General features: G+C 47.5%; 1 protein-coding gene across 1 annotated transcript in view; it reads left to right on the top strand.

The window, feature by feature from the left end:
• Window positions 1–3388: 3388 nt before the first annotated feature.
• LOC134911374 (actin-like protein 6A) overlaps window positions 3389–16481 on the top strand; it is a 79898-nt gene continuing 66805 nt past the window's right edge. Inside the window, exons 1-3 of the mRNA XM_063919616.1 lie at window positions 3389–3503; window positions 12161–12261; window positions 13366–13463. Coding sequence (XP_063775686.1) covers window positions 3416–3503; window positions 12161–12261; window positions 13366–13463 — 287 coding nt within the window. The 5' untranslated portion in view covers window positions 3389–3415. The remainder of the gene's footprint in view (window positions 3504–12160; window positions 12262–13365; window positions 13464–16481) is intronic.

The following is a 16481-nucleotide window of genomic DNA, read 5'->3' on the forward strand; positions in this document are numbered from 1 at the left end:
TACCAGAAATAGATCTCATGGTGTCCCATCAGAACAACAAAGGTCACCCATATGGGTCAAGAACAAAGTATTCCGAAGCGATCTTTGTTAGATGCACTGTCAGTATGATGGGACTTTCATCTGGCTTATGTGTTTCCACCTATCGCCCTGTTTCCAGGGTAATGTGAAAGGCAAAACGAGGAAGGGGCGCCGTGATACTAATAGCTCCGCTTTGGCCCAGAAGATATTGGTGCACAGATCTGCAGAGGCTGTCGATGGATGTTCCATTCCTACTCCCTCAATGTCCAGATCTACTGTCTCAGGGTCCTTGCTATCACAAGCAACTGAATCGACTGTCTCTGACAGCGTGGCTCTTGAGACTTCCATCCTGAAAGCAAGAGGATTCTCACAACAGGTAATTCAAACAATGCTCAGAGCAAGGAAACCATCCTTAGCTCGCATTTATCACCGAATATGGCAAGCATATATTCAATGGTGCAGTGACCGGAAATTTGACCCTAGGTCTTTCAGAGTTCTTGCCTTCCTTCAGGCAGGAATGGCTAAGGTTAACGGGTAGCTTCCTTGAGAGTGCAAGTGTCAGCATTGACTGTATGGTTCCAAAAGAAAATTTCTAACGTACAGGATGTGCACACTTTTTCCAATCAGGAGCATCCCCACCACTAAATTGCTTTGGGACATCCCAATGGTATCCTGTGTTATCCCGTGTTATGTTAACCTGTGGACCCTGCAGGAGAAATAATCGTTATGGTAGACTTACCATTGATAACTCTATTTCTCCTAAATCCTCAGGATCCATAGGAATCCCACCCTGACGTAACTAATTTGAGGATCCTTTCACTCACTAACCACTTCATTCTTGTACGGAAGGGTCTGCAGGTGTGTTCTTCTTGCCTGATTAGGCCTCTCTAGGATGCTCCTGCCTTGAGCTTTGGAAAACAACTGATTTGCCTGAGCCAAGAGGTGGGGATATAGGGATGGGCCGTTGCATTCTGGGAGGCCGAAAGCTTTGATTGTTGGTGCCAATCCGCTATCGCTACTTCATATCCCAATGTTTCCCTGTGGATCCTGTGGACTTAGGAGAAATAGAGTTTTCAATGGTAAGTGTACCATAACAATTATTTTTGTCTTATTTGTTATAGATGAGATTACAGCCTTGGTATTTGATATTGGCTCATTTTCAGTGCGGGCTGGCTATGCTAGAGAGGAATATCCAAAGGTAAGAGATAAAAGTAGACATACCGAATCTGAGCCACTCTTTTAAGTTGGATTTCTGACCAAATCGATAAAAATCCTGGCATTTTTTGTTTTTATATGGTGAGCATCTTCTAATGGGAGCGATTTTTGACTGATGGTCATTATCGGGCTATCCAATTAAAGCCTGTATTTTTGGGAGAAAAATGTCCCATTATCACGCGATAAAACATGGGATCCGATATAAGTATCCTGACATATGTGTTATCACAGCTCTGAGGGCTCTTTATCGGGGATTATTCTTATTAAGTATAATGCCTGTTAAATGCTGGGTATCGGGGCTAATTGGATATCCCCCGGCAAATCAATTAGCTGTGGTAAATTACCACAGCTAATTGAATACCGGCCATAGTGAGTATTCATAGAAAAGGTTTTGTCTAAATATTGTCACTAAGGGCTCTGTTTACTAAGCCTTGGATGGAGATAAAGTCACTGGAAATAAAGCACCAGCCAACTGACATACCACAGGCTGTGTTTGAAAAATGACAGTTAGGAGCCGATTGGCTGGTACTTTATCTCCAGCGACATTATCTCCATCCAAGGCTTAGTAAATAGACCCCTAAGTCTGCCCACAAGAGATGCGATATGTTTCAAACCTATAGGATCATATTTGTAACAACAATAAGTATATATACTCTAGAGATGAGTTCGGTTTTACTCGGATTTAACCGAATCTCCTTATTGGCTATCGGACGTCACGTGTTTTGGTTAGCCAATAAGAAAAATCCAGAAAATAAGAAATGGAGATAATTCTGGCGTAAAGAACCGAGTAAACCCGCTCATCTCTAATATACTCTAATATTAATTTATAAATGTTATCTTTTTCTTGTCAGTTAGGGGCTGATTGGTTGGTACTTTATCTCTCACCACTTTATCTCTCTCGAAGTCTCAGTATATCTGACCTAATGTGCTTTGTTGTGCCATGGCGATTCTTCTTGTTAACACGAGCCGTTGTAGACGGGACAGTTGTTGCGGGTTGCAGGGCTGGGAGTAATGCTCGCAGCTCCCAGTGTGGAGATGGGATCAGGTGTGGCTGAAGTGGTCTGCAGTTAACCCCCTTGTGCACAGCAGTGGGGGAGTGTAAGCGGCTGCTGCAGCCAGTATGATCAGCGCAGGGCCGGTTCAAGGGCGCTCTGCGCCCCGGGCAGGAAATGGGGCGTGGCCTAATACAGGGGGCGTGGTCAATTACGCCCCCTGTACATTAAAAGCGCCGCTTGAATGCTGAGCGGTGCGCGATGACGTCATCGTGCACCGCACAGCAAAAGGTCCTCTCCACGAAGGGAAACTAGACGCTATGAGTCTAGTTCCCTTCGTAGAGAGGACCTTTGCTGTGCGGTGCGCGATGACGTCATCGCGCACCGCTCAGCAAAGTTACTCTCCAGGAAGGGAAACTAGACGCAGAGCGTCTAGTTCCCTTCAGGAGGCAGACGGGGACGGGGATCGGGACGGGGACGGCAGCGGAGGCGGACAGGGACACAGCGGGCAGCAGTGGCGGATCTTGCCACGGTGCGGCGCCCTCCGGATGGCGCCAGCGCCCTCCGGAAGGTGGCGCCCCGGGCAAAAGTCCTGCTTGCCCGTGGCAAGATCCGCCACTGGATCAGCGCCAGGTGCCATGTGGAAAATATATTTTTATTGTTCTGTTTGTGCCATAGCCCTGGGTCATCTCCGGTAGGTGCAGCAATGCAACATGTTAACTCTTGGTATGCTGTACCAGGGAGCTTGTGTAAAGAGCACCCCAGCGCTGGAAGGGTTAAAGTTCCAGCGCTGGGCTAGTGTAATAACTGTACATAAATATAGTTGTAAAATGTATGTTCAGCACTAAGTTGAGAACACAGATCCCGAGCCGCAGTGCTGCAGTGCCCAAAGCCTGGTGTAGGCACAACGCATGCATTCTAAAGTGTATTTAACAATGTTTAAATTAATGTATATAAGGATAAAAATTCACTTACTCTCTCCCCGGTGGTCTTGGGGAAATCCAGAGCTCCAGGGGTGTAGTATTCTAAATATCAACATAGTGACTGCATGCCGGCATAATGCATTATGCCGGCATGCCTTAATCATGGGAAGGGAAAATCATTTCTCTAATCCTTCACATATAACATTGCAGGTAGAGTTTCCTACTACAATTGGTGCAGTACTGGAAAGGGAAGATGGCAGCACACCAATGGAGACTAAATATTTCATAGATACTAAAACTGATGAGGTGCCTCAGGAAAACATTGAGGCATTTTCAACGATCAAAGATGGAATGAGTAAGTTGTCAGTCTTAAGTTACGCCACTGATTGTGTTTCTGTTAATGTTTCTCTTACGTCCTAGAGGATGCTGGTGACTCCGTAAGGACCATGGGGTATAGACGGGCTCCGCAGGAGACATGGGCACTATAAAGAACTTTAGAATGGGTGTGCACTGGCTCCTCCCTCTATGCCCCTCGTCCAGACCTCAGTTAGATCCTGTGCCCAGAGGAGATTGGGTGCACTACAGGGGAGCTCTCCTGAGTTTCTCTGGAAAAATAATTTTGTTAGGTTTTTTATTTTCAGGGAGCACTGCTGGCAACAGGCTCCCTGCATCGTGGGACTGAGGAGAGAGAAGCAGACCTACTTAAGTGATAGGCTCTGATTCTTAGGCTACTGGACACCATTAGCTCCAGAGGGAGTCGGAACGCAGGTCTCCCTCCGCCGTTCGTCCCAGAGCCGCGCCGCTGTCCTCCTCACAGAGCCGGAAGATTGAAGCCGGGTGAGTATAAGAAGAAAAGTAGACTTCTAAGGCGGCAGAAGACTTCAGATCTTCCCTGAGGTAAACGCGCAGCGGTAACGCTGCGCGCCATTGCGCCCACACATTACACACACTACCAGGCACTGATGGGTGCAGGGCGCAGGGGGGGTGCCCTGGGCAGCAATATAAACCTTTAAGTCTGGCAATATGGATATAGGCTGCGGAGGCAGTAAGTGTATAAATCCCCCGCCAGTTTTATAAAATTGAGCGGGACCGAAGCCTGCCGCTGGAGGGGGCGGAGCTTGGTCCCTCAGCACTAACCAGCTCCATTTTCTCCACAGAGCACTGCAGAGAAGCTGGCTCCCCGGACTCTCCCCTGCTGAACACGGTGACACAGGGCTGAAAAGAGGTGGGGGGGGGGGGGGGGGCACTTGTAAGGCGCAGTGAGTGTATTACACGATTTATTATATATAAAAGCGCTGTTATCTGGGAATTCTGTTTCCAGTGTCAGTTGGCGCTGGGTGTGTGCTGGCATACTCTCTCTCTGTGTCTCCTAAGGGCCTTGGTGGGGAACTGTCTCCTTATAGATATATCCCTGTGTGTGTGGGGGTGTCGGTACACGTGTATCGGCATGTCTGAAGCGGAAGGCTCATCTAAGGAGGAGGTGGAGCAGATGATTGTGGTGTCTCCGTCGGCAACGCCGACTCATGATTGGGGGGACATGTGGAATGTTTTAAATGCAAATGTGAACTTATTACATAAGAGAATGGACAAAGCAGAGTCCAGGGAAAAGGCAGGGAGTCAATCCACGGATTGGACTGTGTCACAGGGCCCTTCAGGGTCTCAAAAGCGTCCCCTATCCCAAATAGCAGACACTGATACCGACACGGATTCTGACTCCAGTGTCGACTACGATGATGCGAGGTTACACCCAAAGGTGGCCAAAAGTATTCATTATATGATTATTGCAATGAAAGATGTTTTGCATATCACAGATGACCCCTCTGTCCCTGACACGAGGGTGCGCATGTATAAGGAAAAGAAACCTGAGGTAACCTTTCCCCCGTCTCATGAGCTGAATGAGTTATTTGAAAAAGCTTGGGAAACTCCAGACAAAAAACTGCAGATTCCCAAGAGGATTCTTATGGCGTATCCTTTCCCGGCACAGGACAAGGGTACGCTGGGAATCCTCACCCAGGGTGGACAAGGCTTTAACGCGCCTGTCCAAGAAGGTGGCGCTTACCATCTACAGACACGGCAGCCCTCAAGGATCCTGCTGATCGCAGACAGGAAACTACCTTAAAATCTATTTATACGCATACGGGTGCTTTACTCAGACCGGCAATAGCATCGGCATGGGTATGTAGCGCAGTTGCAGCTTGGACAGATACCTTGTCAGCTGACCTTGATACCCTAGACAGGGATACCATTTTATTGACCTTAGGTCACATTAAAGACGCAGTCTTATATATGAGAGATGCTCAAAGAGACGTTGGGCTGCTAGGTTCGAGAGCCAACGCCATGGCGATTTCTGCTAGGTGAGCCCTGTGGACCCGCCAATGGACGGGTGATGCCGATTCAAAGAAGCATATAGAGGTTTTACCATACAAAGGTGAAGTTTTATTTGGGGAAGGTCTCGCGGACCTGGTTGCCACAGCTACCGCGGGTAAATCTACTTTTTTGCCTTTTGTTCCCCCACAGCAAAAGAAAACTCCACAATATCAGATGCAGTCCTTTCGGTCGCATAAGTCCAGAAGAGGTCGGGGCTCATCCTTCCTCACAAGAGGTAAGGGTAGAAGGAAGAGAACACCCGCTTCGGCTAGTTCCCAGGAGCAGAAGTCCTCCCCGGCTTCTACTAAATCCACCGCATGACACTGGGGCTCCACTGAGGGAGTCCGCACCGGTGGGGGCACATCCTTTCTCGCCAGAGGTAAGGGTAGAGGGAAGAGAACACCCGCTTCGGCTAGTTCCCAGGAGCAGAAGTCCTCCCCGGCTTCTACTAAATCCACCGCATGACGCTGGGGCTCCACTGAGGGAGTCCGCACCGGTGGGGGCACGTCTTCTACTCTTCAGCCAGGTCTGGGTTCTGTCAGACGTGGATCCTTGGGCGATGGATATTATATCCCAAGGATACAAACTGGAATTCGAAGAAGTGCCCCCTCGCCGATTTTTCAAGTCGTCCTTGCCAGCTTCTTCCTCAGAGAGGGAAGTAGTGTTAGCTGCAATTCAAAAGCTGTGTCAACAGCAAGTGATTGTCAAGTTTCCCCTAGTCCAACAGGGGAAAGGGTACTATTCGACCCTGTTCGTGGTCCCGAAGCCGGATGGCTCGGTCAGACCCATTTTAAATCTAAAATCTCTAAGCCTGTACTTGAAAAAGTTCAAATTCAAGATGGAATCGCTCCGGGCTGTGATCTCCAGTCTGGAAGGGGGGGATTTTATAGTGTCACTCGACATAAAGGATGCATACCTTCATGTCCCCATATATCCTCCTCATCAGGCGTACCTGAGATTCGCTGTACAGGACTGTCATTACCAGTTTCAGACGTTGCTGTTTGGGCTTTCTACGGCCCTGAGGATTTTCACCAAGGTGATGGCGGAGATGATGGTGCTCCTGCGCAGGCAGGGAGTCACAATTATCCCGTACTTGGACGATCTCCTGATAAAAGCGAGATCGAGAGATCAATTGCTGAAAAGCGTGTCACTCTCCCTGAGAGTGCTACAACAACACGGTTGGATTCTAAATCTGCCAAAGTCGCAATTGATTCCAACGACTCGACTATCATTCCTAGGCATGATTCTGGACACGGAACAGAAGAGGGTTTTTCTCCCAATGGAAAAAGCCCAGGACAACCAGAACATGGTCAGAGACCTGCTAAAACCAAAAAGAGTGTTGGTTCATCAATGCACTCTAGTTCTGGGAAAAATGGTGTCAGCCCACGAGGCCATCCCCTTCGGCAGGTTTCATGCGAGGACATTTCAGTGGGACCTTCTGGACAAGTGGTCGGGGTCCCATCTACAAATACATCAGAAGATAAGCCTGTCCCCCAGGGCCAGGGTGTCTCTGCTGTGGTGGCTGCAAAGTGCTCACCTTCTAGGGGGTCGCAGGTTCGGCATTCAAGACTGGGTTCTGGTGACCACGGACGCGAGCCTCCGAGGATGGGGAGCAGTCACACAAGGAAGAAATTTTTAAGGGCTATGGTCAAGCCAGGAGGCTTGTCTACACATCAACGTACTGGAATTGAGGGCCATATACAACGGCCTACGACAAGCGGAGAATCTTCTTTGCGACCTACCGGTTCTGATTCAATCGGACAACGTCACAGCCGTGGCTCATGTAAACCGTCAAGGCGGGACAAGGAGCAGAGTGGCAATGGCGGAAGCCACCAGTATTCTTCGCTGGGCGGAAAATCACGTAAGCGCTCTGTCAGCGGTTTTCATTCCGGGAGTGGACAACTGGGAAGCAGACTTCCTCAGCAGACACGATCTCCATCCAGGAGAGTGGGAACTTCATCAAGAAGTTTTTACAGAGATAACAAGTCTTTGGGGAATTCCTCACATAGACATGATGGCGTCACGCCTCAACAAGAAGCTTCAGAGGTATTGTGCCAGGTCAAGAGATCCTCAGGCAGTAGCGGTGGACGCCCTGGTCACACCTTGGGTGTTTCAGTCGGTCTATGTGTTCCCCCCCTCTTCCTCTCATCTAAAAAATATTGAGAATCATAAGACAAAACAGAGGGAAAACAATACTCATTGTTCCAGATTGGCCTTGAAGGGCCTGGTATTCAGATCTTCAGGAGATGCTCACAGAAGATCCATGGCCTCTTCCTCTCAGGGAGGACCTGTTATAACAGGGGTCCTGCGTGTTCCAAGACTTACCGCGGTTACGTTTGACGGCATGGCGGTTAAACACCGAATCGTAGCTGGGAAAGGTATTCCGGAGGAAGTCATCCCTACTCTGATAAAGGCTAGGAAGGAGGTGACGGCAAAACATTATCACCGTATCTGGAGGAAGTATGTTTCTTGGTGTGAAGCCAAGAATGCTCCTACGGAAGATTTCCATCTGGGCCGTTTTCTCCACTTTCGACAGACAGGAGTGGCTATGGGCCTAAAATTAGGCTCCATTAAGGTACAGATTTCGGCCCTGTCTATTTTCTCTCAGAAGGAATTGGCTTCTCTCCCAGAAATCCAGACTTTTGTCAAGGGAGTGCTGCACATCCAGCCTCCTTTTGTGCCCCCAGTGGCACCTTAGGACCTTAACGTGGTGTTACGGTTCCTGAAGTCTCACTGGTTTGAACATCTTCAAACGGTTGAATTGAAATTTCTCACTTGGAAGGTGGTCATGTTGTTAGCCTTGGCATCTGCAAGGCGGGTGTCCGAGTTGGCGGCCTTGTCTCACAAGAGCCCCTATTTGATTTTCCATGTGGATAGAGCAGAGTTGAGGACTCGTCCTCAATTTTTGCCTAAGGTGATTTCTTCATTTCATATGAACCAACCTATTGTGGTACCTGTGGCTACGGGTGACTTGGAGGATTCCAAGTCCCTGGATGTAGTCAGGGCCTTAAAAATCTATGTAGCCAGGACGGCTTGGGTTAGGAAAACAGAAGCACTGTTTGTCCTGTATGCAGCCAACAAAGTTGGCGCTCCTGCTTTGAAGCAGACTATTGCTCGCTGGGTCTGTAACACGATTCAGCAGGCTCATTCTACGGCTGGATTGCCATTACCAAATTCGGTAAAGGCCCATTCCACTAGGAAGGTGGCCTCTTCTTGGGCGGCTGCCCGAGGCGTCTCGGCTTTACAGCTTTGCCGAGCAGCTACCTGGTCAGGTTCAAACACTTTTGCAAAGTTCTATAAGTTTGATACCCTGGCTGATGAGGACCTTGCGTTTGCTCATTCGGTGCTGCAGAGTTGTCCGCACCCCCCCGCCTGGTCTGGAGCTTTGGTATAAACCCCATGGTCTTTACGGAGTCCCCAGCATCCTCTAGGACGTAAGAGAAAATAAGATTTGAAACCTACCGGTAAATCTTTTTCTCCTAGTCAGTAGAGGATGCTGGCCGCCCGTCCCAGTGCGGACAAAATCTGCAAGGCTTGTATATAGTTGTTGCTTACATAAGGGTTATGTTACAGTTGAGATCAGTCTTTAGCTGATACTGTTTTGTTTCATACTGTTAACTGGTTGCGTATGGTCCAGGTTATACGGTGTGGATGGTGTGGGCTGGTATGAATCTTGCCCTTAGATTAACAAAATCCTTTCCTCGTATTGTCCATCTCCTCTGGGCACAGTTTCTCTAACTGAGGTCTGGAGGAGGGGCATAGAGGGAGGAGCCAGTGCACAACCATTCTAAAGTTCTTTATAGTGCCCATGTCTGCTGCGGAGCCCGTCTATACCCCATGGTCCTTACGGAGTCCCCAGCATCCTCTACGGACTAGGAGAAAAAGATTTACCGGTAGGTTTAAAATCTTATTTTTACCTAAGGTCTTGCCTACAGAGGTAGGTTCAGGCGTCCTTGCAGCTTAGGTCTGTGGAATAGGTCATTGGGGGTCATTCCGAGTTGTTCGCTCTGTATTTTTTTTCGCGACGGAGCGATTAGTCGCTAATGCGCATGCGCAATGTCCGCAGTGCGACTGCGCCAAGTAAATTTGCTATGCAGTTAGGTATTTTACTCACGGCTTTACAAGGTTTTTTCTTTGTTCTGGTGATCGTAATGTGATTGACAGGAAGTGGGTGTTTCTGGGCGGAAACAGGCGGTTTATGGGTGTGTGCGAAAAAACGCTACCATTTCTGGGAAAAACGCGGGAGTGGCTGGAGAAACGGAGGAGTGTCTGGGCGAACGCTGGGTGTGTTTGTGACGTCAAACCAGGAACGACAAGCACTGAACTGATCGCAGATGCCGAGTAAGTGTGGAGCTACTCAGAAACTGCTAAGAGGTGTCTATTCGCTATTTTGCTAATCTTTCGTTCGCAATTTTGATAAGCTAAGATTCACTCCCAGTAGGCGGCGGCTTAGCGTGTGCAAAGCTGCTAAAAGCAGCTTGCGAGCGAACAACTCGGAATGACCCCCATAGGGTTTAAAAAAAAAAGTAATTACCATGTACCGTGGAATAAAAATTAGTTTATATACATTTGCAGTTTAGCACAACTAATGCTAAATTATCCTCAAAAACTTTATTTTAAGGTATTGTTCAGCATATATAGAAGGCTTTACATCAGGCATTCCCAACTTCGGTCTTCAAGTCACACTAACAGTGCAGGTTTTAGTGATATCCATGCAGGGCTGTTTCTAGCCAATTTGGCTCCCAGTGCGAGATTTAAAAATGTGCCCATATAGCTATAAAAAGAAAAAGTATCCTGGAAAGAGGGCATGGCCTCATTACAATGGGCGTGGTCTCATTAAAATGGGCGTGACCTCATCTGAAAAGACTACCTTTACACCCCAGTTTTTGACCTTGCACCAACAGATCACGGCCACCACAGGAAAAAAAGAAAACAAAATATATTATGCCATACACTGCAATGCCCTTGATACATTAAATCCCCATTTTACATATTACAGCAGGCAAGAGTCCCCATTTTACACATTACGGCAGGCAAGAGTCCCCATTTTACACATGATGGCAGGCGAGTGTCCCCATTTTACATATGACGGCAGGCGAGTGTCCCCTTTTTACACATTAGGCAGACGAGTGTCCCCATTTTACACATTACGGCAGGCAAGAGTCCCCATTTTACACAATACAGCAGGCAATAGTCCCCATTTTACACAATACAGCAGACAAGTGTCCCCATTTTACACATAAGGCAGGCAAGAGTTCCCATTTTACACATTAGACAGGCAAGTGTCCCCATCTTACACATTACGGCAGGCAAGAGTCCCCATTTTACACAATACAGCAGGCAAGTGTCCCCATTTTACACATTAGGCAGGCAAGTGTCCCCATTTTACACATTAGGCATGCAAGTGTCCCCATTTTACACATTACAGCAGGCAAGAGTCCCCATTTTACACAATACAGCAGGCAAGAGTCACCATTTTACACAATACAGCAGGCAAGTGTCCCCATTTTACACATTAGGCAGGCAAGAGTCCCCATTTTACACATTAGACAGGCAAGTGTCCCCATCTTACACATTACGGCAGGCAAGAGTCCCCATTTTACACAATACAGCAGGCAAGTGTCCCCATTTTACACATTAGGCAGGCAAGTGTCCCCATTTTACACATTAGGCATGCAAGTGTCCCCATTTTACACATTACAGCAGGCAAGAGTCCCCATTTTACACAATACAGCAGGCAAGAGTCCCCATTTACACATTACAGCAGGCAAGTGTCCCCATTTTACACATTAGGCAGGCAAGAGTCCCCATTTTTCACATCAGGCAGGAGTCCCCATTTTACACATTAGGCAGGCAAGTGTCCCCATCTTACACATTACAGCAGGTGGCAGAGGAGGGGAGGGGGGAGGAGAGAGAGAAACGTACGTTTGAAGAGGTTCTTCCCGCTCTTCGGCCCGCCTCTCCCTCGTCACGCTGGCCGCCTGGCCCTTCCTGTAGCTTGGCTCCTCCTCCTCTTGTCAGCAGTACTCCGCTCTGGTGCGAAGTTTTGCGGAATGACGCGATTGCGTCATGACGCAACTGCATCATTCTGTGAAACTCCGCCCCCTGAGCTGGGTACTTGGGAAGAGGGAGGAGGGGGAAGCAAAGAGCAGCAGAAGTGCAGCGGCGGGCACCCCCTGCGGTTGCACGGCTTGCCCACCCCAAGAAATGTCACTGTATCCATGCTTCAGCAGAGATGGTTAAATCCACATAACTGAGGTATATATTACGTCACCTGTGGATATCACTAAAACCTGGACTGTTAATATACCTTGAGGACTGAGTTTGGGAATGCCTGCCTTACATGGTTGTACTGTTCAGCTGGTCACATGATTTGTACACTGCACGGGAGGTACAGATTTATCGCAGTATTGTGCTTCCTGTTATAGGTAGTAATGTTTCTCCATGGTGACATGAGATAAAGATGTAGACAACATGCGTTTAATACTTTTATTGCCTTGAAGAAAAAAAAAAAAAACTTAAACTTTTGTCTGTATAACATGATGTAACCTTGTTTATCTCTTCCCCACTTACATAAAAGACCATAAATGGTTGCTGTGCTGCAGGAGTTGTAAGTTGTAACATTTTTATCTCTTGTTGTTTAAGTTGAAGATTGGGACAGTTTCCAGGCCATTATAGACTACACATATAAAATGCTCACCGAGTCAAAGTCTCACTTATATCCGGTGCTGATGTCCGAGGCCTCTGTAAGTAAATGCTTAAATAATCAAAATAAATGGCCAACCTGAGTCAGTTACCAAATATATCTGATATCTTGGTGACCCTGTTATACATCATCTTGGGTTGTATCTTCTACTATATCCTTTTCTTGGCCTTATGTTTCTCTTCTCAACCCCTACAAGTGGTGTAATTTACATAAATAATTATTATCACTATGGGCCTAATTCTGAGTTGATCGCAGCAGCAAATTTGTTAGCACTTGGGTAAAACCATGTGCACTGCAGGGGGGACAGATATAGCAATGCCCAATTGCTTACAAACTTGCTGCTGCGATCAACTGAGAATTACCCCCTATGAGTGTAAGAGGAATGGGGATTTGGGGACTGGAGAGAAGTCAAAACAATGATTAAGTGTTAGGGTATTAAAATTGGTTCAGTATGAATTACTGCTGTCTGGGATGCTGGCCGTCAGTATACCGACAGCGTCATCCTGGCCAATAGTATGCAGGCAGCGGGGCAAGCACTTCCCATTAAAATGGCAGATATATTCCTATACAAGATGGAAACACTAGGAACTTCCAATCGCCTCCCCCACGCAGCAAGATCTATGATGATGACGATGATGACGACCACAAGAACACACTTTGCACTAGATTTGTTAAAATAAAAACATATGACCTGGATCTTCCACATCTGCCACTAAGTAACATTACTATGCCCTCCTGTTCATTTCATACCACATTACAATGAGCAGTGATGTAACAATATTGTTTCCGTGCAGGGTAAATACTGGCTGCTTTATTTTTACACTGCAATTTAGATTTCGGTTTGAACACACCTCACCCAAATCCAATTCTCTCTGCACATGTTATATCTGCCCCCCCCCCCCCCCCCCCCCCCCCGCAGTGCACGTGGCTTTGCTCAGCTGCTAACAAATTTGCTGCTGCGATCAACTCTGAATTATCCCCTATGTCACCAGGTGGAAGAGAGAAATATGCAGGGCCAATGTCTTCTCATGTGTGTAAAATTGCAATTCAGTGAAAATTTCAATGAGTGCTTTTCCAGTTACAAAGAAGTAATGGCAAAACCTAAATTAATGTGTTTGTTACTTGCATATTATTTTCATTTTAGTGGAATACTCATGAAAAACGAGAGAAACTGACAGAGCTGATGTTTGAGCATTATAATATTCCAGAGTTCTACCTCGGCAAAACTGCAATTCTTACTGCGTATCCTTTTAATTAAGCATTTACTTCAGAACATTTATTAGAACAGTGGGCATGTTTTTACTTCCTTCTTGGGAACATGCAGTGATCAAAAGTAATCATCTAAAATATAGATTTTGTTTACTTCCAGTAAGTGTTTTCTTTTCTTTGTTTTAGGCATTCCCTATCTCCCGTTTCCCCATTCTCCAGTTGTATTTTTTTGTGTTATATAGAGTTGTATAATCACAGCTGTAGTGTCAGTCTGTCATTATACAGTTGCAAGACTCGTGTTTAGCAGACCATGGGTACAGTATTGTTATTGGTGTGAGCCAAGCGATCACAGATTTGTTTGAGCCCACTGGATTTGCACTATTAGAAGATTCCCTCTTACCATCAGTAACTGCCTGTTACTGACTCCACCCACTGCGCAGTGGGTGAGTAACATGCTGCCATTACCAGGCTTCTGCAATCAGCACATGGAACAGCTTATTTACATTCAGACTCCTACCATTGGCGCCTGAAAGCCGCCTACTTCTGTGTATGTGTGAACATGCTGCTTCTGCAGCACCTCCTACTTGGTGTTTGCTAATTCCCACTGGTCCTTTACTCTGGTCTGCACTGAGTAACTGGCAGAGAGATGAGCTTGGAGACACTGGTCTTACTCCAGAAGTGCTGGAGAATGGAATAGCATTTTGCGCAATTCTGTTGTCGCAGGATACAGCAGATGAAGATTTCTTGAAGCAAGTAGATGTCTATTGCTCCACAGCATACAAGATGTTGCAGAAGCATTCTCTTCTCAGGGTCAGCGAAGATATCTACTTATACTTTGCTCACATCAACCCTTTTTATAATCAGAAGACACAATACTGTATTGTGAAATTCTCCCCCATGCACCTTTTGGACTCGTACTGTATATCAATCAGCCCAACTAAAGGGGCAAAACTATTTCCTCATTCCTTTCATAGATATACCAGTGTACGAACGGAACTGCCAGAGACAATGGAGACAGTTGCCTCCGGGCTCCAGCCCTCAAAGGGCCACCTCTCCATCGTTCTTGCACCTGAAGTACCTGCTCCGTGTCCTGTGCTAAACTGATCTGACAGAGGAGCCCAGCGCCAATCAGCTTCAGTGGTGCTGCTGCTCTGTGCTAACATCTACAGCTGCGTAGCTGGGTGTGTTATGGGACCAGAGTGGATATGAAGCAAGTGAGAGGCAGATGCTAGTGCACTGCAGCACTGATTGCTCCTCCGTCACTACGCGAAGGGCATATAGTAAAATAAAAGTACTGCCAGTGCCTTGGTGCATATTGCAAAGGCACCGGCAATTTGTTACACAGTCACAAACTTAAGGGCCCTACACACTGGCAGATATGAACGTTCTCATTCATTAATGAACGAGAACACGTTCATATCGTGCAGTGTGTAGGCACCAACAATGAATGATGCGCGGCCCCGCGCTCGTTCATCATTGGTGCCCCGTTGCTTATGCATGCAGGCTAAAGGGCCCTACTCACTGGCCGACCCGCCGCCGAGCTGCCCAACGGCGGATACGGCCGACGAGCGACCCGGCGGCGGGGGGGCAGTGACGGGGGGAGTGAAGTTTTTCACTCCCCCCGTCACGCGGCTGCATTGAAGTGCAGGCAAATATGGACGAGATCGTCCATATTGGCCTGCATGCACAGCCGACGGGAGACCAGCGATGAACGAGCGCGGGGCCGCGCATCGTTCATCGCTGGAATCTCCACACTGAAAGATATGAACGAGTTCTCGTTCATTTATGAACGAGATCGTTCATATCTTTCAGAAAATCGGCCAGTGTGTAGGGCCTATAATATGGACGAGATTGTCCATATTAGCATGCATTGCTATGGCGCCGAGTGGAGTGAAAAAACTTCACTCTCCCTGTCACCTCCCCCGTCGCCCGTCTGCCGTATCGTCAGTCGGGCAGCTCGGCAGCGGGTCGCCCAGTCTGTAGGGCCCATTATAGTTGCTTGCTATAGAGCTGTCACTGACTTAGCTGCCTGGCCCTTCTTGACTTCCTCCCTATCTCTCTGAGACCCCGCCCCTTCCTTATCCATCCCACCTTTACAGCACCAGGCAGATAGAGAAGTGACATGCAGCACCTCCAGGGAGAGGTAAGCTTCAGGGTAGGAAGTGTATTACTGGTATCTGGGAGCGAGGTGTATAGTGTACTAATGCCACTTGTGGTGGTAGGGTTACAGGTATATTGAAGTAGCACAACAAAAATATCCATGGATCTTTTGGTACCAGAGCCTCCAGGAGGGAATTCAGGAGGCCATGCACCAAGTACCAGAAGAGGTCAATCTTATACATTTATACTTAAACATTCTATGTTTCCTTATAAGTGCATAGTCTATGCATTTAAACATGCAATTCTACAACTAGACATAGAGCACTAAATAGAACATGTTAAAGCACATTATTACCTATACATTTACAGTACAAGGTGCCTAGCGCCAATTTGGCTATTTATAAAATGGCGAACGCACAGTGAGTTTATCATGCGTCCTATCCACACTGGGTATTCCCAAGCAAGGCTTTTTGGCAAGGCTCTTAACCAAAGCAGAAGTGGAGACATGGGGGGGTCATTCCGAGTTGATCGCTCGCTAGCTATTTTTTGCAGCGCTGCGATCAGATAGTCGCCGCCTATGGGGGAGTGTATTTTCGCTTTGCAAGTGTGCGAACGCTTGTGCAGCTGAGCGTTACAAAAAAGTTTTGTGCAGTTTCTGAGTAGGTCTGAACTTACTCAGCCGCTGTGATCACTTCAGCCTGTCCGGTCCCGGAATTGACGTCAGACACCCGCCCTGCAAACGCTTGGACATGCCTGCGTTTATCCAGCCACTCCCTGAAAATGGTCAGTTGACACCCATAAACACCTTCTTCCTGTCAATCTCCTTGCGATTGGCTGTGCGAATAGATTCTTTGTTAAATCCATCGCTCAGCACCAATCCGCTTTGTACCCGTACGACGCGCCTGCGCATTGCGGTGCATACGCATGCGCAGTTTTGCAGAGTTTTGACCT

This window comes from Pseudophryne corroboree, chromosome 4 (assembly GCF_028390025.1).
Source record: "Pseudophryne corroboree isolate aPseCor3 chromosome 4, aPseCor3.hap2, whole genome shotgun sequence".
Lineage (NCBI taxonomy): Eukaryota > Metazoa > Chordata > Amphibia > Anura > Myobatrachidae > Pseudophryne > Pseudophryne corroboree.